Source organism: Amblyomma maculatum, chromosome 2 (genome assembly GCF_055883805.1).
Source record: "Amblyomma maculatum isolate TAMU_Amacu chromosome 2, ASM5588380v1, whole genome shotgun sequence".
Taxonomy (NCBI): domain Eukaryota; kingdom Metazoa; phylum Arthropoda; class Arachnida; order Ixodida; family Ixodidae; genus Amblyomma; species Amblyomma maculatum.
This window is the reverse complement of record NC_139345.1, coordinates 84,601,306-84,627,840: the sequence shown is the minus strand read 5'-3', so window position 1 is coordinate 84,627,840 and position 26,535 is coordinate 84,601,306. Positions and strand designations below refer to the sequence as shown.

Below are 26,535 nucleotides of genomic sequence, written 5' to 3'. Positions count from 1 at the left end.
TTTGAAATGCATAATAACATGTAATTATTACGAGTCATTCTAAGCATAAAAAAAATAAAACTTGTATGACTAACAGTAAATAACGGTCCGGGCGCTCCTAAAGCTGGATTATGAGCGTAATGTTTGTCCTTTCTTCGTAGATATTTTCAGACTTTTTGCAGCATCTGTCATACATATGAGCAGCTGAATTAAGTCATTAAAATACTTAGTGATTATAGCTGTCAGGCCAGACACCTAAATCCTGTTGTTATGATCCCTATTGAGCGAGTAGCATGAAGGTTGTGCTCTCCTGTACGCAGTGATTATAATTATACAGATTTAAACTCCTTCCAGACCGCAAACCTTAATATGAACCGGGGGACTATATACTGTTTGGTATTAGCGCGTTGCACACCGTGTAGCAAGCGACTGCAACACGACTTGAAATTTGCAAACCGGGTTTCATGGAACGCAGTTTCGAAAGTTTCTTTTGCGTTCGTAACGCGATATCTCCTCGCCATTGGTATGCAGAGTCAACGCGCTCTTTTCGACGACAAATGCCAGTGTAAGTGCGAGTGCTGTCCTGCCGGCCAGCGCTGGTGTCCCACCAGCAACGAGTGCATCGACGAATTCAAGTGGTGTAACGGTGTGCAGGACTGCCCGGACGACGAGCAAGGCTGCGACCAAAGTACATGCCTCAATGTTTTGCTGTTTGCCATACTACACGTGTCCAAGTATAAAGTTGTGGTTATCACTTGGAAAGAAATTCTGTAAAAAAAAAAAAAAATAAATAAATAAAAAATACGCTTCTCAGAAGCGCTTGGGCGCTTGCATTGTTTGTGCGATCGGGCCTAAACTGTTACGTCATATAGTGAACGCTCGCGTACAATTTATACATTCTTTCATATACCCTTGAACGTTAGTGGATGGGACGCACATATTTGTCTGGGCTTTTCTCGTACTTAAGGGGGGTTGCTGGCGATTTTTCGGTTAACAAAAAGGTTTTTTTCTTTTTTTTTTTTTTTGCTGTGGGAAAAAAATACGCATCTCGTTAAGGATGCTTGAGCGCCTAGCACCGATATGTAGACGGAAATAATAATGCGCTAGGAAATCACTGTGACAACAGTGATATTTTGTTCATGCGATAGTCGATATTCTTTGAAAAGATTCTCTGAGTTAGCTGACAGAAGCTAAAGAAAAAACGCAGTTTCTGTAAATGCGGCAAGGCTGAGAGATTTCCTACAAGATCTTTGTGACTGTTAATATTTTTGTGTCATCCGGTTTTTTTCGCAGCTCCTATTAGTGGCGATGGGGACGTCTGTAGGCTGCTGTCCAATGGTAAGCATGCATCGAGATTAGGCTTGAGACGGCGCAGCCGCCTAAGACTATTGCATTCACTTAACGGCGTCCTTATCCGTGATTTATTACAGCTACGGCTTGCATAGTAGAAGGCCGATTTGTCAAGACCTTCGATGGCAAGAATTTCACGCATGACGTCTGCGGCCACATTCTATTCCAAGACAAGGCGGCAAAGCAGTTCTCAGTCACAGGTTCGCTGACTGACTTTCTTTTCAATAAATGGCAAGTGACGATCGAAATCAATGACATACGGAGCTTCGAAGCGTGCCCGACGAAAGCTAGAGTCCGACATAGCGTTAGAGGGCTAGAAAATACCGACTGGTAGTATAAAACCGCCATTTTTCATTGGAAGTCAGTAAAAAAGATTGAATTGGGTCACAGGTTCTATTTTCAAAACAATTTTGAACACCACCAATTAAATAATACTACTGACGCATTTATTCAAGTCAAGATGAACTGAGGGTGTCTGATATCCAGAAATTATGGATAGGATAATTTTTCAAAACGATTATGTTTATGAACGCAATTTCTTTAGCGCATAGTGAAATTTTACTATAGCAATCAACATATCTACATATCTTCGCTCACGAGAGTAATAGTTATTATTTCTTTTTTGCAGCTTATCGGGTTTTTCTATCGTGTAAAACATTCCGTACCAATTTTCTATGGCAGTATTAAATAGTCGATGTGAGGAACGGACAAACTTCAAGAGGAATATTTTTCTACGCATTGGAGGTTTGAATTATCTAACACTTCCATTACAGTACCGTGCATTACTCCACCGTTTCCTATAAATTAAACTGAGGCCCTGCCTTCCCCATCCCCCGCAAAAAAAAAAAAAAAAAAAAAAAAATTGGATTTGGGTATCAGAAGGAGGGAGATAGGTTAGTGGCTCATAAGTGTAGGATCACTATCGCTTGAGCTTCACATGTTCTTGCTGCCCGCAACTGGCATGCGAGGAAGTGTTAGAAGGCGTTTATTTTTCCGCACTGTAATCAACGCAGGCGCCCTTTACTCACAGCTTCCGGTGCAGTTTATTTATGCACGTGAGTTGCCAGAGCTGTACGGTCGGGTTACAGCAACGGTTATTAGAGCCTCAATCGCTGAGCGAATGCGTCATTGCGTCTACACGTCGTGTGTTTTGCACTCTTCGTGCGCGCACGTACTCGCTCCCCTTTGCTATGCAAATAAAAGACGTATGAAGCACGCTTACGTAAGCAAGAGTGAGGCAGGCTCATGTGAAAAAGAAAGAAAGAAAGAAAGAAAGAAAGAAAGAAAGAAAGAAAGAAAGAAAGAAAGAAAGAAAGAAAGTGTAGCCGGACCAAAGAAACTTTTATCTGTGTGCAATATATTTCTTCGACGGATATATGAGTCGTGCTCTTGGATAATCAAAAAAGGGATGCCGCTGCATGCAGTTGTATATCACAGACTGCGTCAGCGTCCGAGTGATAAGGTTCTGAATTATCCCGTGAACCTCAGGTATTCCACGATGCGAAAATATTTATCTGCGCTGTGCTAATCATAGGAACGCAGAGTAAAATACGCGCTAATGTAGCCGGCGTTGAAATGATGCTTTATAAACATTTGTACTTTTTCAATGTGAGCAAGGAAATTTCGCAGATTTTCTAGTCTTAAAATTGTAGACAGAATTGGCTTATATGTAGAAGAAACTTGAAACTACGCTTAGTGAAGTGAAAACATATTCACTAGAACAAAAAGTAAATACATTTCAGCTTAAAAAATAAGCTCCCAATTTAAAGGAACCATGAAAAGCTACTTACTAAAACTAGAAAGCGGTCACAAGCAAATAGGTATCCCATCAATCGTCTTCTCAATGCAAAAATATTGAAGCTTCCTTTATTACCACAAAACGTATGGGGGAATTGAAAATGGTGCTTCTCCTCTCCCACTCAACTTAGCCCATGCCGACGCTCAAGACGACACACCCCGCTCCGTTCAGCCCCCATATCTTGTGAGCGTCCAATCAGCGGGCGCCCTCAGCAAGCCCCAATGACGTCATATGAAGGAGAGCTTTGCCCGCGCGCGCGGATGTGTCACCTAAATCGGTTGCGAGCGGTCACTAGAAGCACTTTTTTATGTTTATTGTAAATTGTAGGCTCCGCTCAAAGCTATCAAATTTAACTCGAATACTCATAAAAACCACCTCTATGGATTGTTTCCCTTTTTCCAGAACCCTTCACTAACCGTGCACTGATTGGATATGTTAGGACGATTAATTGCTGAACCGAAGGACGCGGTTTCAATTCCGGCAACACGGAATCCTCTTTTCAATGGAGGCGAAAAGGAAGGCGCCATTATAAGCACGGTGTCAGTGCATGATAAACAACCAATGATGGTCGAAATTTCCGGAGCCCTTCACTAACCATGCACTGATTGGACGTGGGGTTGTGTGACGTCACGCTCCCACATGACACGACCCATTGGACAGGAGCTGCCAGCTCGGGCCTCTGTACTTTCAGATTGAGCGGTGAGATCAGAATCCATATCCTTCCGAAACCCTTGCATTTTGAGTGAGACAAGCTACCCCTAATCCAAGCAGACACGCTCGTACGGCTTGGTTAAGAAGGGCGTTATATTGTACGTTGGACGGCCTTTCACGTACTACTGCATGATAAATAGTGTGTGCTAGGTATTAGACGAGGAAATTAAGGGATTAATAACTAGGCGAATACCAAAGTATCTGTACGGGATCAAGGGTCCGCGAGGAGAGTTGGGCAAACGGGAGCCATTAACACTGTCGAATCAAACTCTTAAAGGCGGCGCCTAAGTGCACTGCAATCTTTTTCTCTCGTATTCTACACAGTAAGCATTCGTACCAAACTGTGCAGATCTGCCCTCTACATTGGATAGAAAATTTTCTCTTTCTACATAAAATTACGTTGCAATCTATTACATTGCCCCGGATGCCGTTACAATGAAGTCTCATTGCCTTGCGCCAGTTTACCGGCGCTGCTCGAGGGTCGGCGACTTTGACGCGTGCGAGTCATCGGTGTCGATCAAGTGCAACTCGACCTTCGTCAAGCTGGGCCCTACGCTGTCCGACGTGAGCGTGAACGGAATTTCTGTGGATGTGCGAAACCTGGGCGCCATCAGCCGGCGGCTGGGAGACGTGCACCTGTCCCGAAACGGTCAGCGGCTCGTGTTCACCTCGGTAAAACACAACTTCGAGGTCGCCTTTGACGAGCGCCGAGCCATCAAGATCTCGGTGAGTCGTTTGAGTTGACGGGATAAGGCCGCTATTTAAGAATGCGAAGTTCTCTCCTGTTGATTCGTGTAATCTCCACCGGACCTCAGGAGGCAGTTGAAAGATGTCAAGGTACTATTGCACAAACAGCATAGATACACACACATATTAATAACGTTCGCTTTGTGCTTGAACAACTCTTAGAATAAGGCTCAACTCTGTCCCACAGAGTTAAATTGGGATAGTTATTTGTGATCGATGCAAGTGAGCTTTTATTACATAAGTAACAGAGGAAGCACAAAAACTTTACTCATGAGGCACTGTTAAACCATATATGCTATTTTCTAACCTTCTCATTTTCTTCTCTTAGGGCGTAACGGCCCTAAAGTGCGAAGCTCTAGATAAATTCGTGGCCTCATGTATCGCTAAGTGGAAGGACACTTGAAGTAGTCGAACAGCCAGTCAATCTTGTACATGCGACCTTTCAAGCTGCGTACACATTTTCCTTTCTTTTTATTTTTTGAGCCCTAGGCTAGACAAATCGGTGAGACTGTGACTATGTCCTGTCTCAATCTTTTTCACGGTCATTAGGTATCCGACTGCCTGTCGTCTAAGACGAACGGCCTGTGCGGTCTCTACGACTGGGACGCTAAGAACGACTTCCGCACTCCCGACGACCGCCTTGTGAGCGACGCCTGGGCCTTCGCCAACAGCTGGACCACCCCCGGCACAACGAGCTCCAACTGCGATATGCCGACCTGCCCGAAGGAGACCCGAGAAAAGGCCGAGCGATGGTGCCAGAAGATCGCGTAAGTTACGTCGCTGCCTGTTGCCTTGCTTTTGAAACGCACGTGCTTTCAGTATACCTAACTGCCCAGGTGGCTTCTGCAACAGCATGTTACGCAATGTGCAAGCCGGTGAGTTATATAGGCATACATTATAGGCAGCATACAGAGTGACGGTCCATTATTGCGTGCTGCCGCTTGCCATGTGTTACCACTGCATTTCACATTGCGTATATCACTGCGTACATGCGGAGAACTGGCGGTAGGTATTGTGCAAAGGCACGGCTACAAGCGTGGAAGAAGCGGAGGGCATATAAAAGCAGCCGTCGTGCCTGGCAGCAACAAATACACAGCATCCTATAGCGGACAGACACGCTGGCTACACCATCGACCTTTTACTTTGGCAACATTATATCTAGTAGCGTTACTCTACGCATGAAACAAAAGAGAGCTTTGACAGAAATCACATTACGGCATGTGACATGAGTCAGCTCTGTTTCAAGAAGCCCGCTAATTCATGGTTGCATTGTATTCATGCTGAAGGTACCCATCTCTGAGGAAATTATGTGAGTACATTCATTTCAATCAATCAATCAATCAATCAAAGTGATCTTTATTTGTAGGAAACGAAATACATAAAGAATATTTGGACCGATAGCCGGGGGGCTAGTAGACGGTCCAGTACAGAATAAACTTGGTCAGGCAGCCGTAATGAGCGCATACAAACACACACACACACAAACATAAAAAAAAAAACGACTCAAACAGACAAGCAAAAAGAATCAACAGGCACGGAGAAAAATACTTTTCAGCAAGCAATTCATAGGCAATTAATACAAAACGCAAGCGCACACACACAAAAAAAAAAATGGGGGGGGGGAGGGGATCATAACTCTCCTTGGCTGTTAATAAAGAACATTTTACAACTCATTTTAAAGTTACCTGCAAGTTTTACATTAATAGGCAACGTGTTCCAATGTTTTGCTCCAGAAAATTGTACTAAACGTTCTCCGTACACATTGTGGCAGGCAGGGAGGTTGAAATTGCCATTTAATGCGTGTCTTGTATTGCGAGATGGCAACAAGAAAATATCAAGTGGCAGAGGAATACTAGTATTAATGATGTTATTTACCAATACACAGATTTTGTATTTAAGCATTGATTCTAAAGAAAGTACTCGATTTTCTAGAAATAAATTATTGTTGCTGCAGTCGAAAGATACGCGGTATATTATACGCAATGCTCTCTTCTGCAGTCTCTGTAAGGGAAGTAGATAAGTTTTGTACGTTTGTCCCCAAGACTCACAGCAGTAGCTGATGTGGCAGTGAAATAACGAAAAATACAGGGAACGTAGTATGGTGTACGGGAAATACCTTTTCGCCTTGGTAAGCGCGTAGCAACTGAAAGCTAGCTTTTTAGATAGCTTATCTATCTGCTCTTGCCAGTGCAAGTGTTGGTCAAAGATGATACCAAGGTATTTGAAAGAACAAACTTGCTGAATACAATCGTTGTTTAGAGATATGTGAATCGTACTAGGGTCAATGTTTCTTCTCTTGGAGTGGAATACTACATATTTAGTTTTGTCTACGTTTATTGTTAGTTTATTAGCACGAAACCATTCTGAAACATTAAACAGTTCGGACGTTATCGTATTTTCTAGGCCCAAGAGTGACTTAGATGTGAACAAAAGAGCAGTGTCATCTGCATACATAAAGACTTTTGAAAATTGAACGGCCTGCGGTAGGTCGTTCACGAAAATGGAAAACAAAACAGGACCCAATACAGATCCTTGCGGGACCCCGCAAGTCACAGGTAGTAGTGTGGAGTGTCTGTCACTCAGCACTACTTTTTGTTTTCTAGCGGAAAGGTAGCTATCAAAAAACTGGAGAGAGGCATTAGTAATACCACACGATTTTAATTTTTCCAATAACTCTGAGTGACAGACGCACTCAAATGCCTTTTTTATGTCGAGGAATATTACTATTGCAATTTGATTTTTGTGAAGAGCAGTGTTAATATGGTGAGAAAGTGATGTGACAGCAGTGGTTGTTGATTTGGCTGAGATAAAGCCATGCTGCTCAGCACAGATTACATTATTATCAAGCAGAAACTTGTTCAATTGTAAGGATATTAATTTTTCAAAAACAGTATTGATTATACTAAGCACAGATATGGGTCTGTAACTACTGGGGTCATTGGGATCTCCTGTCTTGTAGACTGGCACAACTTTCGCAATCTTCAAGCTTATTGGATACTGAGAGCTAACCATCGCATGGTTAATTATGTTGCATAAGGGGGTGCAAAGAATGTCGATATTGTCTTTTAGCACCTTCGATGGTATTCCGTCATAACCACAAGCTTTGTTTTCTCGCAGATTTTTAACTACTGACCTCATTTCTTCTTCAGTTATCTCCCGGAAAGCAAAGGTATTATTTGTTGCAATAGGTCTTCCTAGGTGAGGCGTTGTTGAAGGAAAGCCATTAACCAGTTTTTTTCCTCGATCGACGAAATTATTATTGAAGGTATCAGCCATCTCCTCTGAGATTAAGTCTGGAAGGATATGTTCTTTTTTCTTTAATCCAACAACATCGCTCACAATTCCCCATATCTTTTTGGAATTTCCTTCCTGTCTCATAATTAGATTAGTGTAGTATTGTTTCTTTGAGTTCCTCATCATGGCGACCGATTTGTTTCTGTAGCATCGAAACTGTTCCCGGTAATACCTATTAGTTCGATTGTTTTTCCACTTATGATAGTATGAATCTTTCTTTTTCAAGACTTCAAGTATAGCTTTTGTTATCCAAGGGCATATACCATGGTCGTAGTTACGCCTAGTGTATGTGTAAGTGGATCGGTCAATGACGTCTGTGATTTTCCTTATCAGGTATTGATATTCAATATCTATGTCATCATCATGCACGCCTTCGAAATCTGTGCACTGAAGCAGCGATCGCACTTGAGCGTAATCGATTCGGGTGGTACGTTTTTTAAACTGCTTGGGAGGATAAAGCAAAGGGTCACAGGGATAAAGAATAAAGATGGGATTGTGGTCTGAGATGGCAATGTCGCACACACCAGCAAACACATTTATGTCCTTGTTGCAAAGCACATGGTCAATCAGAGAGGCGGATTGGTTAGTGACTCGAGTTGGCTCATCTATAACATTTGTCAAGTTAAAGGACTGTATCAGCAAGAGGTAATCACGGCAATCATCTTTCAACAAATCAATGTTGAAATCACCACATACAATCAAAGACGATTTACCCGTCGCAAGTGATAATAGCGTAGTTTCCATTACGGAATAGAATTTGTTTAGACAAGCGCTAGGTGGGCGGTAAACAACACCTATAATGATGCCACACTTCATTTCAATGACCAGTGTTTCAACTACACCTGCTTCATAACTAGCATTGCATTTACAGCAGTAGTCGATCCCTTTTCGAACAAAAAGTGCGAGGCCACCACCACGTGATACACTATCCCGCGGTCGCGAGAGGAAATTGTACCCAGGAATTTCAACAGTTTCACCTTGCTTGAGCCATGTTTCTGTCAGCGCAATAACATCAAAACGATACGAGTAATGTGACAGATAAGCAACCAAATGATCGAGGTTTTTCCTAGCACTCCGAATGTTGCAGTGTAACACAGATACCTGACCGCGCCCAAGCCATTTGTTTTCGATTTGAGCAGAAGTGTAAGTCATTCGGAGATACAGCGATTACAGGGTAGCCTATTTATTACTGTACCTGGGCGAGGTCAGCCATTCGCGTCACCTGCAGTACGTGCGAGTTGTCTGTCTTGCGCATCAAGATTTTACCTTCTATGACCCAGGCATACTTCCAACCCTTCTCTTTTTTTGCCTTCAAAGCGTGGCCCAGCAGCACTTTTTTTGCCGGGCACAAATGCTCGTTTACATAGACTGGTGAACTCTTTTCTTCTGAGCTGTTGAAACCCAGGTGAAATGTGTTTAGTCTTTGTTTTTTGGCAGCTTTCAGCATTTTGTCTCTAGCGGCACGGGAATGAAATTTGACCACCACATTTGACTCTTTTTTGTTCATCGATGGCACTCGGTGAACGACATCAATGTCGCTCTCACTGATTTCAATTTGCAAATGGCGTGATATATCTGTCAAAGTAGCGACAAGGTTTTCACCCTGGACTACAGGAAGCCCCTTGATTTCCAGATTACTTCTCCTGCTGTACTGCTGCAAGTCAATCACCTCTTTCTTCACGTCTTCTAGTTCTTTTGAGAGGCGATCGTTGTCTTTTTTTATTTCTACGCTTTCAGCTTTCACATATTTCAGTTCCTTTTTCATTTCAGCTATTTCTGCCTTAAGCTCCTCAAAAATTGTGTTAATGAACTCCATGGATTTCCGCACTGGCTCAAGCTCATCTTCAATTACCTTTTTGAGGGCCTCTTTCAGCTCTAGCTGATTTGTCTCAAAGTGTGCTGACATGTCAGCAAGTGCTTTCACGACTTCCTTTATAGTCGAAGGTGCCTTGTCTCCCATAATATCATGTACAGACGGACGGAGCAGTCCAAGAGCCGCTATATAGCAACAAGCACCTTAAGTAAAAGAAGGCTCACACACGTACCTGCACAGAATGAAGCAGGCAGTTAGTTGCAGCTCAACGTTACGGCGTCCTGGACTGCTCCGGAATGGTGCTGAGGATGGGCTAGACAGCGGATTTTATAGCCTTCCTGTGACGTCGATGGCCCTTCGAGCTGCGCAAGCGCAGCTGACTGCCGGATGATAAAGTGTCGCCGACGGCCCTCCAACAGTCCAACAGCAAAGCGCAGGCACAAACAGGTATCTGGCGGACGCAGCACGTGGACGCTCGGTGTAGGCAATAAGCAGGATTTCAGGCGATGGCTTGAGGATTTTTTTCCCGATGACAGGCTGCACAGAATGAAGCAGGCAGTTAGTTGCAGCTCAACGTTACGGCGTCCTGGACTGCTCCGGAATGGTCATGACATGATGCGGGTGCAAAACGAAAAAACAAAAACAGACACGCGCAATTTATGAGTGGTTTTCAGGCACCTGCGGATTATTGTCAGTAAACGTGATTTACGATGGTTTTCGGCTGTTTCTTCTAAGCACATGATTCACGGCACTCATCGTCTTATCATGCAAGCAAGCGATGCTATAACATCAAACATTGTTGCTTAGGTACCACATAGTTCCGTATGGGCGCTTAACCCCTTAGTTGGTTAGCAATCATCTTCGAAGGACTCGCGAAGGAAAGTATAGTGACAAAACAGTCGCAATTGTAGATGCATAGCCCTGAGAAAAACAGCCTTTTACTGCCACCTCGCACTTGTCGCATAGGCTGAGGTGCCTTTTATGGCTCTTGAACTGTGATTTGTGACGCATCCGCTATGAGCTGTCCCGTCTGCAAGCATTCGCACCTACGCACCTACGCCCCTGACCTTCCTTTTGAGGCTTTGGCTTTTATACTTTCCATTCAACAGATGTTAGCGTGCTTGTCGACGTGGTCCTATCGCTGAAACAGATTTTATTTTCGTGCTCACAGCAATGCATACTCATTTTATGACAAGTGGAGATAGCAACGGCATTCCTAAATCATTCGAGAGATATTTTTTATTGCACGCATGAAGTACTTACTCTTCCATCATTTTAACGAACCTTAGACGAGAGGTAAGTGCTTTCGCGAGTGACATTGAACATAATTTCCACTCTTCAATAACTGCTCGCTTGCAAGCAGGTAATGATGGTATTATGAGAATGCAGTTTCTAAAACACAAAGTAATATGTAGCAATAAAACTACTTACGTCGCACAAAAGTGTATAGTAATACCGTTAACTGACGGTAAGCCGAAGATCTAGACATTATGATACATGTCGAGGATAAGATTTGATGAATGACGGTCTGGCGCGAGGGCTCTTTGATTGGCCGATGAGCAGTTGAATCCCGGCGCACGAAGATTTTAGCGCCACCAGGCATCAGAAGCCAACGTCGCCGGCCCATGTTCTCAACCAACTGCAAGGCTCGCGCGGCGTTCTTTCCCGTGAGTGCGTGCGGTAAGGGGGGTCTCTAGTCATATGGCGGCGGTTTCGGATCGGTATGGTCATAGTCGTTTTCTTGCCGTCGTGTTTTCTGGTTGGGGCTGAAGTATGAACGGGAGGAGAGAGGTGAGGTCGAATCACGGCTGACAGTCTGATGCTGCGCCGGCAGGTGCGAACCATGAGCAGCCCACCGAAGACCACGACGGACGACAGGCTCACTATTTTTATGACTGTAATAATGAAGGTCCACCCAGCACCTCCACTAAATATTACTTGGTGGCGCGCCGAAAAACGTAGCCATGGTGAAAGACGGGAACGATACGCGAGCTATCCTGCTCGAGCCATCGCCCAATTCGTCGTCTCCTACTCCGTAATAAAACACACCTAGAACGGTATCAGCAGCTTCAAAAAGATAAATTATAAGAGAGCTTGTATCTTTAGAGCCTGTATTTTCAATACAATATCTCGCGGTTTTTGGAACCATGTGACGCTCGCGGGATCGCGCCCTCTTTCAATGGCAACCATTTATGACATTGTGAGTAAGCCTTCCCCCAACATCTGTGTTAACGTAATCCGTTTGAGCTTATTTAATCGACCAGCCAACCATGCCGCTTCGACTACGGCAGCACTGCGCTGTCACCGGACGGTCTTAACCATCACTTTGGCGGTTCAATATCACGGACGTATTTTAAGAGCATTTCCAGGGTTCCTTAAAAGGAGACGTGCTCTTCCACCTGTGACAGAGATACACGCTAATTCAACAGCCAGGGATAACAATCAACTAATAGCAGGAAGCGTTATGCAAATCTTCACGCCTTACCGGTGGACGACAGGCAAAAGGGGTATCTTAAACTTGCATAACAACTCCGTACTCTGGCCAGCGAGCATATGATGGCGACTGTGTCACGCATATTACTTCTGTAATAAATAACCAATTGCCTATTTTCATTAGGCTTTATTTTCCCACAGTAAGTTCGCTCAGACCATCCATGCAATCCTTCTTTCATTGTCCTTTCCCTTGCGTCTTTCATAGTAGATTGCTTTCCGATGGCACCGCTTTGTGTGCACGTATCCTGTACGCCTGCCTGCTTTTTCCACAGGTCGCCTCCGTTGTCACTCTGCCTCGAAGACAAGGGCCAGCTGGAGACGTCGGTCGAAAGATGCGCGGACGTGGTGTGCGACTGCCTGACTTCATCCGGCGGCGACGACGAGATGTGCCTGTGCAACGCCATCGAAGGATTCGTGTCCAAATGCAAGACTGCCGTGCGAAGCCAGATTGAATCCGATTGGATGCTGTCCTTGGGATGCGGTAAGGAGCTAATGGAGCTCAAGATTTAACTCAGGATTATGTCACGTGTAGTATGCACAATGAACTACATTTACCACACTTCTTTTTTAATTTATGGCTATTCATATAGCGCCACCATTAACCGGAAAGCTGTAGCACGTTCAAATTTCCTTTTTTCGTGTTCGACCCCCAAAACGACAAAAGCTACTTGTAAATTATCATAATCGAAGGTACAGAGCTTTGAAATGAGTTTTTTTTTTTTTTTTTTTTTTTTTGCGACCTTTAACATGAACTCGTAGATTTGAGGCTGGATTGCAAGATCATTGGCGTCGCGCACTGGGTATACTGACACGGAGGAACTCGGAGAGGCGGTGGACGAAGTGGAATTGACTACAATGCCGCCGCGTGCCTGACTGGTCCTCAAGTGACGCCAGAAGATTGATGTAAAGCGCTGGGCAAAGCTGTCTACGGTAAACGCGATCATTGCCTCTGAATTACGCTATGAAGCCGCCTGTCGATGTCGCATTTGTGCGGTAAGTAACGCGCGCTGCAAAACTTTCTACGAAGTGTTCTTCTCGGCTATACCAGTTGTAGGACGAGTTCTAGTTCTGAAAATACAGCATGTCCGCAGAAACTAATATCAGAAAACTTATTTGCCGCATTTAGTTAACGAACTAGCTAAGTGATTCTTCCTCTTGGCTGGTGCCCCCAGTGGACCTTTATGAAGCCCCAGGGCTAAAATAAATCTGATGCAAGTTTCTTTCTTGTAAAACTTATGGAGCGCAGGATCCTGCATAGTCGCTGCACATCGCGCATGGCGATAGGTGAGGCTGTACTATGACTCGCTCCGAGTCGCCTTCTTCTCTAAATACCCAGAAATGATTGCTGAGGTCAGGCTTTGTGCTTCTAGGAAGTGTGCCAGCCAGATGACGGAATTCTAGTAGCGTTAAATTTTGCTCCAGCTACCGATATTACCCAAGGATCCCGTGGAGAAGGTAGGACTGAAGATCCTTGGCGGAGCACAAGTTCCAGTCGGAAGTTACGCATGTTATCGAAAAAGGATCCAAGTACAGTAGGGAATCAAGAACCAGCGCTCCACAGCTCCTCCCGTTGAACAGGTGCTTGGCAACCACAGCACAAACCGAAGATCAAGAAAAGGTGCCTTCTCGATGGGATGGACAGCCTCTCAAGGACTGTGTCAAAGAACGGTGTACGCTGTAAGGACTCAATGCGTGATGTTGTGGCCTACTTCAAGGACAACTCCCTTCGGTTACTGCAATGTTACAAAGAGGGAGGTTTTGTGGTAAAGCGCTTCTCCCGCTCTGCGTGTCCCTTTCTTTGTCACGCTATAAATATCTCCAATGAGAAGTATGAACCAACTCGCCGAACAAAAAGTTTTATTGATACTCGAAATAAGTTGGACATCACTTTTGGTCAGGCTCTTATGAGCTCAAGTTCGGGAGTTCAGGGGGTCAAATTTTAGAGGTGGATCATCCAAATTTGGAGGCCACCACTGAATTGGTTATAGTTGATGTAGGTTAGAAGTCGATTTTGGTCAAATTCATACGAAGTGAAATTTTTGAGATCCAAGGTGGCCAAATGTTGGAGGTGGCCCTTCCCAGTTTGAAGGCCACCACTGAATTGGCCATATTCGGGTTAGGTTAGATATCAATTTTGGTCAGACTCCTACGAGCTCACATTGAGGGGTTCAGGGGCCAAATTCGAAGTGGCCATCCCAATTTGGAGGTCACCATTGAATGGGTCGTACACGATGTAGGTAAGACATCAAATTTGGTTCAGTTCTGACGAGGTGAAATTTTGGGGGTCAAGCGGCCAAATTTTCATGGCGGCGCATCCCAATTCAGAGGTCACCACTGAACTGTCCGTACTCGATTTAGGGCAGATATCAATTTTGTCCAATTCTGACGAGGTGAAAAATTGAGGGTCCAAGGGGCCGATTTTGGGGTTGACCCATACAAATTTGAAGATTGCCATCGTGTTGGCCATAATCGGATTGTACTGCATACCAAATTTGGTCAAACTACCAGTTTATTTGCGCGGACACGCTTTCCTGGAAGCTCTATCCACATATGCTGTCCACACTATGCCCACACTGCGCACGCACAATCATGCCCATGCACTCTCTTTACACACTCTGGTAATGCAACTCAATGCTGTCGCATTGAAAAGCCACGGCTGCGGAGTGCAGGTTGCAGCGGTGGCGCGAATTGTGTCAATTAGGTGTCAGCTGTAACGTTGTGCGTAGAGTTTCATTAAGCTTTTTGTCCATTTCACCACTTCACTGCTGCAGTACCCATGGACAAGTGCGTCTACACCCACCGGTACAACGTAGTGAACGGCTTGCAAGTTCTACTGCAATATGGAAAACGCTACAAGAAGATGTATCCGGTGAGAATATTTTGCAGTCTATTCGAAATTTGCTCCGCTCTTTAGAAAAATACAGTATACCGTCGCGTGCAAATGACATTTTATTAAGAAGGCAGAATGCTTTAGCGTGGGCGTAGTGTTTTAACGCAGAAATAAGGGCTAGTCTTAATTGTGTCATTTTGTTTAAACGCAATACTTAGTGAGCATAGCATGTTTCACAAATTTATTATGTGCAGATTATTGAGCTACTTCGTTTTTACTACAGCTGGTGATTTGATGGTTAGACAGCACAACTTTTACCCTATTATCACATTCGAAACATGCGCCTACACGACGGTCTCATATCTTTAACCGATTATACTGCGTGTTCAGTAGCACCTATTTCATTACTAATCCTCAGGTGGGCTCCAGCTGGATGGACGGTCTGTGCACCAACTGCACGTGCTCCAAGAATTTCAACCAGTACCAGTACAGCTGTAATGTGGAGGTGTGTTCCGGCCAGCAGAAGGACAATGAGGTTAGCGAACCTTCCTTGCTTCTTGTGTGGTGTATTTTTCTCTCCCGTGTATAGGGGACAGTACGGCTACTATCTTAGTTCATGAGGTCACTGCCATTGGTTATACCAGTCTGTGAAATCCTGGATAAAGACAGCTTGGCTTATGTTCCTAGAAAACAATGAAAATTTTCCATGAAATATATTAGTCTTCCTTTTACAAATCATTTCGAAGTCCAACATTGCACTGCCTCAAAATTTACGGTGCCGCCTAGTTATCAATATGTGACCACAATACTTTGGCACTATAGGGCCTCTCCTTGCGATTGACTGCTTTTTAAATTTTGCGGAGCTAATCCTAACATTTTCATTTCTTTGTGGGTCATTTTAGTATTTTTCTTTTTGTACAATCTTTCTCAGTCATTTTGACCCTTGTCTTCTTCCCGTAGCAGACACCTTTCGATTTCTCCCTCCTCTCCCCAACATGTGGAGAGCAAGGGTTTCCCTGCCACCTATCGCAGTTGCAGGTGGCGAAGTGACACTAAGCCGGATGGCGGCTTTTATTCGCGATTTGTGCTACTAGTGTAAGCGCATTAAATAAAGAACTGAGAGGTGTAAAAAAAACAGCTACGCTCCTCCCTCAATTTCTGTGCACAATTTGTTCACTCCTAAGAAAGCAAAACATCAATTTGCTTTTATATGGTTAACCTTTGGCCTGATCGACCGCATTGCTTATTTGCCCGTTGCAAATACACTTACGAGTTGAACGTGCCTCAACGGTTCTCGTAGGACTACGTGTACGCGGTGTCTCCGAGCAACTACGGCGTTTGCTGCCCGGAACAGCGGCGTACGGCTTGCAGGAACAACGGCCAGACGTACTACGTGGGCTCTGAATGGCGGCAGCCAGAGGACGGCAAGTGCCGATCGTATCGCTGCGAGGAGTCGCCATCTACGGGCAAGGTCATCAAGGTCGTGCTCACGCAGATCTGCAACAAGACTTGCCACCCGGTGCGTCCCTGTCTGACCTTCATTTTTAGACTTCCTTTTTACGACATCAGCCATTTTGCTAATCCCCCTCCCAATTATTCTGCTGAATAGGGGCACGTGAACGACCAAGTTTGAAATTTGGTCTTAGCAGTCGGATTCAACGCTTTCGTCATTATGTTGCAAAACAATTCGCACTCTCCTCCCCCCCCCCCCCCCCTTTTTTTTTTTTTTTTTTAAGAAGGAAGACTAGTCGCGTCATGGTTTCTTAGCATTCGTTTGAACAAAAGCTATAGGTTACGCCCTGTCCTCTCCGCCGGGGAAATGCGCACGGGTATGGACGCGAGCTCCACCATTGGCGCCTGGATGAGCAAGTGATATCACGTGATTCCTCTTACTGCATCTGGAGCAGACGCTCGATTGAGTTTGTGCGTTTTAGAAACAGAAGGTCGTCTCTTTTCTTTGCAGCTTTGTTTTTTGGCGAGTGCCAGCATTACACAATTTCAATATTGCGCCGTCGCTGGTGTTTCTGCACTTTATTTAAGCTGTTGTCGTGGTCCGTTGAAGCTCTGCACCTTAATACCGGACGTACGCGACGGAATTCCTGGTGTCAGCTCCCTTTTCTACCTGAAAAATAAGCGGAGGGAAGCTTGGGTAGCGAAAATGTGAAGAGGAAAGGAAGCGAGCAAAATTTTGTGTACGAAACTAGCACTAACAGCTCGGTGAGCAGCGGCTGAAGGACTTGCGCGAGCGCTTACATCCTTGCGCTTATCACTTGTAAAGGTAACGAAGACTGATTGCTGGCATGGCGACAAGTATGCTATGCTTCTTCACTAAGCAGTACCTTCCCAGCGCAACAAAGGTTTGTCCTAAATCCAAGAGGTCTCAATTTTTTTGTCAATGACGGCATTGATGCCTGACAACGAATATTTCACTTAAACAAACAAAAAGAAATCTGCCTGTGTCGCCACGTTCGGTGGTCTGCATAATGTTTTGTCTTAAGCAGATTCATTAGTGCTGAATTAGTGGCCTCAAGTTACGAGAAAGTAAATAAGAGTGAGAAAGATCATTACAGGTCGTGATCTGCTGAGGTGAAGGGAAAAAATATATAACCACTCCGCAAGGTTAAAAACAAACATCCTGCACCAAGCCCGAGTGGCCATGATTGCAGTCAGTGCGTAAGAATCTGCAGCGCGGAGCACAACTCTGTACATGTGCATTAAATGATTTCTCTGCTTTGTGCTCGCTCTCCAACTTGCCTACTACTTTCAGGGAAGCAGCTGAATGGCGCCACTTCCGCCGGCACTGTCCGAAGGGGCTTCGCATCTAACAGACACCCGACAGATAAATCTTACATTATACCTTGATTCATCGGCCGCTGTGTAGCAGCGTCAGTTCTTTTCACAGCAACAATAAAGCTTGCGGTGCGGGTCATCATCGCAGTAAGAACTTGCTGGGATACACCTCGACTGCAGCTCCCTGAATCCTTGAAGAGTTTTCTTGCTTCAAGGATTACCCGAGATTAAGCTTAACGAGCCCTGTTAGAAGTGCATATTAAGTAAATATATAAATATTAAGTAAATATTAACTTGTAGCTAAATAGCCCTGTAGAATATCAAAGAGGAGCAGTTCAGCGCGCGTTACACATTGTGCGTCACGCGGGCGCTGCCGAGATGTTGGGCCACGCAGGTCCTCGCGCCCAATTCCACTGCATCCGGTGACGTCATTAACACAGTTGTTATTTTAAGTGACACATTGGTCCCCAAAAGCGAATAGCAGAGTTATGAAGGACGCTGTAAGTTTAAATGCTGAAATGCTTCATTTGAGTCAGTATCAAAAGCAATGAATGTTGCAGAGCGTCGAGAAACTCCATCCCGAATTTGCACTTCGAAAACAAACAAGAACCACGGAAACCATCACCCAGCTAACAATATTCAATTTTACCTATCGTCAGACTACAAATATTTACACTCACGATAGCGAACATTCTTTAATGCCATAGCACGTAGGCTGGCTCACGTTTGAATAAAAAATAAATAACATGGACGGAACAAAATTATACAAAAACAACGAATTACCGCTTCATGTATCTTACATGCGCCTCCATCTCTTCTGCATTGTGATCGTTTGTCTAAGGTTCGCGTAAAGAAAACAATACAAGCAATAAAAACAAGTGCAGTTTTAATTTAAACGGCTTTGTGACTGAACAAACAATTATCGGCTCAGGCCCCGCCGGGGTGGCGCAGTGGTTACCATTTTGCAACATGTAAACGTTGGAACAGTGTGTCAAAATGGCGTACAGTGGTTGCACGACGCGATTAATAATCAACAAGTCGGTGGGAGCGCGCATCGAGGTGCAACAATCTGTGCGCCAGGGTTGCCCCCTCTCGCCTCTACTCTTTGATATGTACATAGAACCCCTTTGCCTTAGTATGGTCGGGACTTAATATATCAAAGGCTTCAAACTACAGCAAGCCGAGATCAAACTCCTTGCATATGCCGACGACGTTGCGGTTTTCTGCTTTGACTATGAGAGCATTTTGAAAACTGGATATTGTGAAGCGTTTCTGTGCTGCAAGCGGAAGTGCTGTCAATTGGGCTAAGTGCCTTGGATTTTGGCATGGTACTTGGCCAGAGACCTCTGGCCAACATGCAATGGCTTAGTACACCCGCGAAGTACCTAGGCGCTCCGTTAGAGTTTTACCGCGACAGTGAGCCCTACTGGCGGAATCAAGTTGGGGAAATGCGTGATAGGACGGAGAGGGTGAAAGGTTGGGACTTGTCCATGTTTGCACGCAGCACTGTGTGCAATGTGTTTTTTGTTAGTAAATTGTGGTATGTGCTAAGTGTTCTGCACTGCTCGCGCACTAATGTGCAAAAGTTTCACCGCATATTCGCTGTCTTTGTGTGGGGGTCGGTATGGGAGAGGACAAGCCGTACAAACCTCTTCCGTAGTGTTGGTAATGAAGGCCTTGGCTTGTCGCATTTATACCTGCGGCAGGTAGTTAATCCTTCCTGCTTCCTTCGAGACGTGAAGGACCCTTTTTTACGCACTGTGTTACAGATCAGATTAAGCAAACTCCTACCCGATTTTGTTGTTTCTACCGAATACGTAACAGCACGTGTTGTTGGTTTTCTCAAGGAGGTCGTGGCGGCCTGTAATTTCTTAAGTGCGCGATTCTCACGCGATTATTTAGCTGTAGTAAAGCGCAAAAAGTTGTACAAGGACCTTGCAGACGTAGTTTTTCCTGTACCACTGTATCGCACCACGTACAGTGCCAATCCCGGTAGCGACGTTTTAAAGCGCGTAAAGAGAATGCATGTGGCTCCAGGCGCAAAGTCCTTTTTCTTTAGGCTGCACACCGGAACCTTAGAGGTAAAAACCTGGATGGAGGCAAAGGGACTGTACGTTCCCTGGGGTGTGCATTGTTTTTTATTCAGAAAGCCCGAAACCGTCGAGCACGTCTTCTTGGAGTGTTTGGGTGGCGTGTTCTTTTGGGACATACTGCAAAGAACACTGAAAAACGACCTGCCACTAGACCCCTGAGGAATTCGTTTCCTAGCTGTGGAAAATGATGAAGGCGTCCCTTTCGACGCAGTAATGCTGATGGGATTGCACTGTATATGGAAAGCCTGCATGGCACGCGACACGCCGACATTGATGCAAGGCCGGCACGCCAGTACTTCTGCGAATCCGTTGCGGCGTTCGTGGCAACCCACAAGAATGTGTGCCCGGTGCCCGAATGGGTGTCGAGAATTGAGCCCCTTATGCACATGAAGAGTTTTTAGCCCCATTACATCAGTCAAGGTTTGGCTGGAAGTTTTAGCCCATACCGACGCTATGTACAGCCTCGTCCACTTCTAGCTATAACACGGTCACTGCTTTCAAGGTGTCATTGCATCCGACCCGGCCACGCAGTAATCTAAAGTGGCTGGCCATGTGAAGCAGCACATCCGTGTCTCTGTGTGCTTGCATCGTTTTGCACCGATATCTGCCTGCGTAAGATACAATGTTGCTTTAAAAGCAGTGACCGTGTTCTAGCTAGAAGTGGACGACCCTGTACATGTGTTCTTTCACTTTTGTTGTGTAGCGATGTATGTCCAAGCAGGCAATAAAAAAAAAAGTTACGGCGCTCGACTACTGCTCCCAAGAACGCGGGATCGAATCCCAGCCTCGGCGGCCGCTTTTCCATGGAGGCGTAAAGTAAGGTGCCCGTGTGTTGTGCGATGTCAGTGCACGTTAAAGGGCCACTGTCCAGGGAAGGCCCTTTTAAGCAAAGGAGCCCAGTGTTTCGATCAGGTACCGGAGATAGTCTGTGCAAAATGCTGCAGTGACACGCGCGCCGCAAAGCATCGAAAATACAATTCAAAGCTCTCTCATGCTCTCCTCCGGGAAGCCAGCTTCCCCGTTTCCTGCGCTGGCCCGACGGGCCACAGCAATGACGTACGTACCGCGAACGATGTCCATTGGTCCGTCTCGCTGACTGACGGGAGAAGGATGGGTGTCTACCGCTCGCAGCGCGCTTTTCCCTCGCCACGGCCAGACTGAATCCAGCAGCGCTCTCCCTCGACCGTTTTTTTTTTTTTTTTTTAGCGCTCGCGGAGAGCCACGCCCCACCACCCGCCAAACGCGGAGGAGGAAGGGGAATTTGTATTGCGGAGGCTAGACGACCTCGGGCAGGAGAGTGAAAACCTTTGCGAGGGAACGGAAGGAGAGAGGCATGACAGAATCGGGTGATTGCGGTGGCTGTAACTGCGTTATTAGTTACTCTTTTCAAAAACATTTTGCGGCCTTGCGTTCTAGGGGCGAAGTCTCACAGTCACGGGGGAAGAAAATATTTTCGACCGGAGGGTGGACAGTGGGCCTTTAAAGAACCCCAGGTGGTCGAAATTTCCGGAGTCCTCCACTGCGGCATCTCTCGTAGCCTGAGTCGCTTTGGGACGTTAAACCCCCCAAACCAAACCAATTGCATGCTATTTTTCTCTGTCTTTTTTAGAGTGAAAGATATGTGGAACCTGCACCAGGCTCTGGGGACTGCTGTGGCCGCTGTGTCCGGGTGTTCTGCGAGGAGAATGGAAGTCTCTACCTAGTGAGTGCTCGAAGAGAGGCCTTCGATTCGTAGATCGAATCTATGCGGTTTGCACGGATCATAAACCTATTTTTTTTTGTTTTCTGTGTAGTGGTAGTGGGTAAAGGTACGTGGGATGCATCAGATACATTGCACCCCCCCCCCCCCCCCTCCTCCGAATATCCTTGCCAACATAACGCTCGCTTCCTGTGTCTTTCAAGTTTAAACCGATGACAGGAGTGTTTGCCTGCAGAGACTATTATAGCTTGCTCACGGTATATGACTATATGGTGATAATAGTCCCTAATAAGTGGAATATGCACCTCCGGAAGAAGGCTTTATTATACTGTTGTTGCCGTGGAGTCACGTGTCGTAACTGACAATAGCAACAGCCGCACTTTGTTCCTTCCGTATCGTTCAGGTCGGAGAGAGGTGGGTGTCGACCGTCAGGCCCTGCTTCCAGGTTCAATGCGTCCGCAACGACGCCGGTGTAGTGGAGACCAAATATACGCTCAAGGCGTGTCCCAAGCTACCGCCCAACTGCCCCAAGGTGAAGCTGCACGTACCCATAGCATAAAGACGAATTCTTTGCAGTGATACGTTGCTCACGTGCTAGCCTCTCTGTTTCCAGAACAATATCGTACGCGACGAGACAGGGTGCTGCCAAAAGTGCCAAGTCGCGCCAGGTAAGAGCTCCTTCTGACTTTGTAAGCACTCTTCATGTGTCTGAGGGGCTAAGAATCGCAGTTTATCCAGTGCTGCGTTAAACACAAGCTGGCGAGTCCTTACCGCCCTGTAATAATCATCACCCGCTGTGCACATAATCCTATTATCTACTTACACCTTTCACCTACAGCAATCTAGAGTCCCGTAGTATCTACTTTAAGTAACTATAACAAAGTCCTGTTTATTTAAAACTACGCAAGTGCCTTTGAACTTGTTTCTTGTTTTGAAATTCGTTGTTTATGATCAAGGTGCGCATCTGCTCTGTACAACATTTAGAGGACAATAAAGGTTCGTTCAGGCTCAGGTTTTTTTTTTCTTTTACAGCTGAATAGCAGCGGCACAGTGCATTTTTCTTCCATTAACAGTTAGCCTAATATTTATATTTATTATAAAGTTCATGTACACTAAAAATATTTCATCGTTAAATATTGTCTGAAAAATTAGGACGCCGCAGTGGAGGGTTTCGGTGATTTCTACCAACGAAGTGCACTGATATCGCACAACACACGAGCGTACCGTTTAGCCTCCATCGAAATGTGGTCGCTGCGGCCAGGATGGATACCTTGTCGGAGCCACAGAGGAAGATAGACAGGAACTGACTGCTGACAGAAGGGCATCAATTCTACTGTATCGGAAACGCTTAGCAGGGCGTTGTACAAGTGGCGCTCGAATTGTGTCTTGGAATAGGGGCTTGAGTGCTGGTTTTTGTTATTGCATAAAAATGATAAATTGTTTCTTCTTAATAAACACAAAATCTCTTCAGAATATCTCAAAAATAACTCGTTGGGGCGTTTTTAATCTCTTCATAGGTACTCAGATTTTTGGAACACATCAAAAATATTTCTCATAACCAGAAGTTTTCAAAACGTTGTGCATCCCAAGAAAAGTGCCAAAAAGTTACCTCGTAATTCATCAGCTCTGGTTTGACGCATTATTCGATTTGTTGGTTCTACAGCATTAGATAATGCGCGTGATATTTCATGCTTCCTACACAAATTCTTCTCTACATTCCTTTTCCTAATGTATGCGGTGTTGTGAAATAAAGACAAGCAACTGACGCATGTATGACCAATTTCATACACAATGGAACGCTAGGGCATTGGCATGCACGGATGACCATTCAGTTTAATGCCAATACTGCAGGTTTTCTGTGCGCCTCACGGGAATAAAAAGAAAATTCTAAGGGCGATTCAATAAACCCTAATGCAAAATTTGAGCTCAGCTATTCTAGCGTTCGACATATATTGAGGTAAAGTATTTAATGGAATCTTGTATGTATGTATGTATGTATATATGTATGTATGTATGCATGTATGTATGTATGTATGCATGCATGTATGTATGTATGTATGTATGTATGTATGTATGTATGTATGTATGTATGTATGTATGTATGTATGTATGTATGTATGTATGTATGTATGTATGTATGTATGTATGTATGTATGTATGTATGTATGTATGTATGTATGTATGTATGTATGTATGTATGTATGTATGTATGTATGTATGTATGTATGTATGTATGTATGTATGTATGTATGTATGTATGTATGTATGTATGTACGTACGTACGTATGTATGTATGTATGTATGTATGCACGCACGCACGCACGCACGCACGCACGTACGTACGTACGTACGTATGTATGTATGTATGTATGTATGTATGTATGTATGTATGTATGTATGTATGTATGTATATATGTATGTATGTATGTATGTATGTATGTATGTATGTATGTATGTATGTATGTATGTATGTATGTATGTATGTATGTATGTATGTATGTATGTATGTATGTATGTATGTATGTATGTATGTATGTATGTATGTATGTATGTATGTATTTGGCGCGCAACCTTTCTTTGTGCAGCGTTCAGAATGGCGTCATACTATTTCGTTTCCATTTAGTAGCTAAACTCTAGTTAAGTTGGAGGCTAGCTTGTAACAGGAATTCAAACTGACGACATGTGCGCCTCCAATTGCATGCCGTTAATTGTAAGTGTATGTTCTGTCCGAGAAGTAAGGCAGATATACTGAGCCTTCCTAAACCCCAAAACCAAACCAACACTGTCAACTAAAGACGTTAAACACTTTGTCCCGGTTATTTCTATAGACTCTAGTTCTGCTTCAAAAGGGGAGATAAAAAAAGAATAAAGAAGCACGTACAAAGTTTCCAATTCACGCCCGCTTAATGAGTTGCGACATGCTTCTGTAGATGCTCACCTTTATACGTGGTCGGAACTTATGGGCGCCATTTTTCTGATTCAGGTTCCTGCGCACCCCACACCCTCGAGCCCTCTCGGACGATGCAGTATTTCACCCTGTACGATCCTGAAAACGGCCTGTGCTATAACACCGAACCCATAGCCAACCTGGCGGAATGCAGGGGACAGTGCTTCTCGAGGACAGTCTTCAATCCAGGCAAGAGACATCATGCGCGCCCTGTGAACCAATCACTATCCGTTGAAAAACTACTAGTTGAAACTATAGCCAAATGCAATTGGAACCGCCATGATTGTTCCATTTGCGCCAGGAAATGTCCATATAAATTATATTCTCGGACGTCCATTGTATGCACTAAGCCTGTTTCGTGGTCTTAAAGCGGATGGTCCAGCGGTTGTACATTGGGTAAACATGGACGTCCGAAATACAAATGTGGGATAGCAGTCGAACTTCCGTCGGAACTCAAACGTCGTGTGGACAGGAAGCCAACAGGAACAAAATTTTAGTTGTGCACTGATAAGTTCCGACAGTCTTTTGTTGTTGTTTTTTGTTCCAGTCTGAGAAGGTGTAGGCAACGGCGGCTCAGAGGAAATTAGATTGTTCTAGCTGCTTCATCTGTACCGATGCAAATGCGCAAATTATGTACTAAAAACAGCTAACTACACAACGCGTGTCCGCAATTATCATGTCTGCCAGAGTCTTTCGGTCGTTTATCCGCATCAATATGTACATTATCGATAGCGCTTTACTTGGGTTTACTACGGCTCTCAGCTATCAGCTACTAGCAAGCTATTAATGGGCGCCACTAAAAACAAAAACAAAAGGAAGAGCTAAAGTCGAGCAAGTGATCTGCAAATTGGAAACAAAGCATAGCATTGACAGTATAATATATATGCAGTCGTCACTATAACTAGTGTTTTCCATCGAGCTGCCTCAAAAGGAACAAACCATGAGCTTCTATTTTTACTCATTTTTTATTAATTTGTTTACTTCCTTTTTTTTTTACTCACCTTCACGCTTTCGTTTCAGCTACGCGGTATAGAGGAGGCAGGAAGATTGCACACTTAACAACACATGGTGAACAAGGGTTGAATGGGATGTTTCCACTAAAGCATTTGTCTTCGACTGGGCCCAGGCGGACACGTCTTCTTGTAGATAAGTTGGGTAACGGAGGCTCCAACTCAACCTTTACAAATGCATGAGTCTTGAAGATTTGAAGATTTGGTTGTTTGTAAAAGTATTGTGCTGTGCTTTATAACGCACAATCACTAAGGTTACCACGTTGTAAAGTTAACGTAAATTATCACAACAGGATACCCGTATTAGGATGATTTAGTCTTAATGAAGCTATACATTATAAACTTGTGTTAACTTATTGAGCTTGTCTTTGAATTGTCCGGGATAGCCCCAAAAGCTTAGTTAACCTTCCGTGCAACTAGCCGAAAAGGTGTCTAAGCACAACCCCGAATGGGAGCCGTGTACTGCGTGCGCCATCTGCTCCTGAAGGCTATCCCTGCGTGGGACTAGCTATCTATACTAATCAAAATACAGTAACTCTTCCCAAAGTTAGTCAAAAAGAGTTCTGTACCACGTACAAAGCCATTTACGCGGTACCTGGACCACACGCTCATATTCGCAGTGCTTTATACCGCTTCGCTTTTCGTGCAGAGACGAACAACTTCACTTCCAACTGCCGTTGCTGCACCATCACGAAGGCGATCCCGGCCAAGGTGTCTCTAAGCTGCGAGAATGGGCGCCGAGTCCAGAAGGACTACCAGAGTCCGGTCGAATGCGGTTGCACCACGTGTGGCGGACAGCGAACCACTTCCACCGATTTGTCAGTACCCATTCCAGTCTAAGGCTACGCGCAACTGCGGCCACATATATATCTGGCTTGTTACCAGCATGTCATCACTATACTGTGCAGATAGAGTAACATAACCATGCATCGCTCAGTCATCGAAACACTCTTCGCGAATGGTCGCATAAATAAAGTCAAT

At 44.7% G+C, this 26,535-nt stretch overlaps 1 protein-coding gene across 1 annotated transcript in view; it reads left to right on the top strand.

Moving 5' to 3' along the window:
- Positions 1–26,535, top strand: part of LOC146199177 (mucin-6-like) — a 26,986-nt gene extending 451 nt beyond the window's left edge. Inside the window, exons 2-15 of the mRNA XM_084592730.1 lie at positions 511–667; positions 1,273–1,317; positions 1,410–1,529; positions 4,299–4,564; positions 5,135–5,352; positions 12,458–12,666; positions 14,957–15,054; positions 15,434–15,550; positions 16,316–16,534; positions 21,508–21,600; positions 22,001–22,129; positions 22,211–22,265; positions 24,581–24,733; positions 26,204–26,535. Coding sequence (XP_084448856.1) covers positions 511–667; positions 1,273–1,317; positions 1,410–1,529; positions 4,299–4,564; positions 5,135–5,352; positions 12,458–12,666; positions 14,957–15,054; positions 15,434–15,550; positions 16,316–16,534; positions 21,508–21,600; positions 22,001–22,129; positions 22,211–22,265; positions 24,581–24,733; positions 26,204–26,394 — 2,070 coding nt within the window. The 3' untranslated portion in view covers positions 26,395–26,535. The remainder of the gene's footprint in view (positions 1–510; positions 668–1,272; positions 1,318–1,409; positions 1,530–4,298; positions 4,565–5,134; positions 5,353–12,457; positions 12,667–14,956; positions 15,055–15,433; positions 15,551–16,315; positions 16,535–21,507; positions 21,601–22,000; positions 22,130–22,210; positions 22,266–24,580; positions 24,734–26,203) is intronic.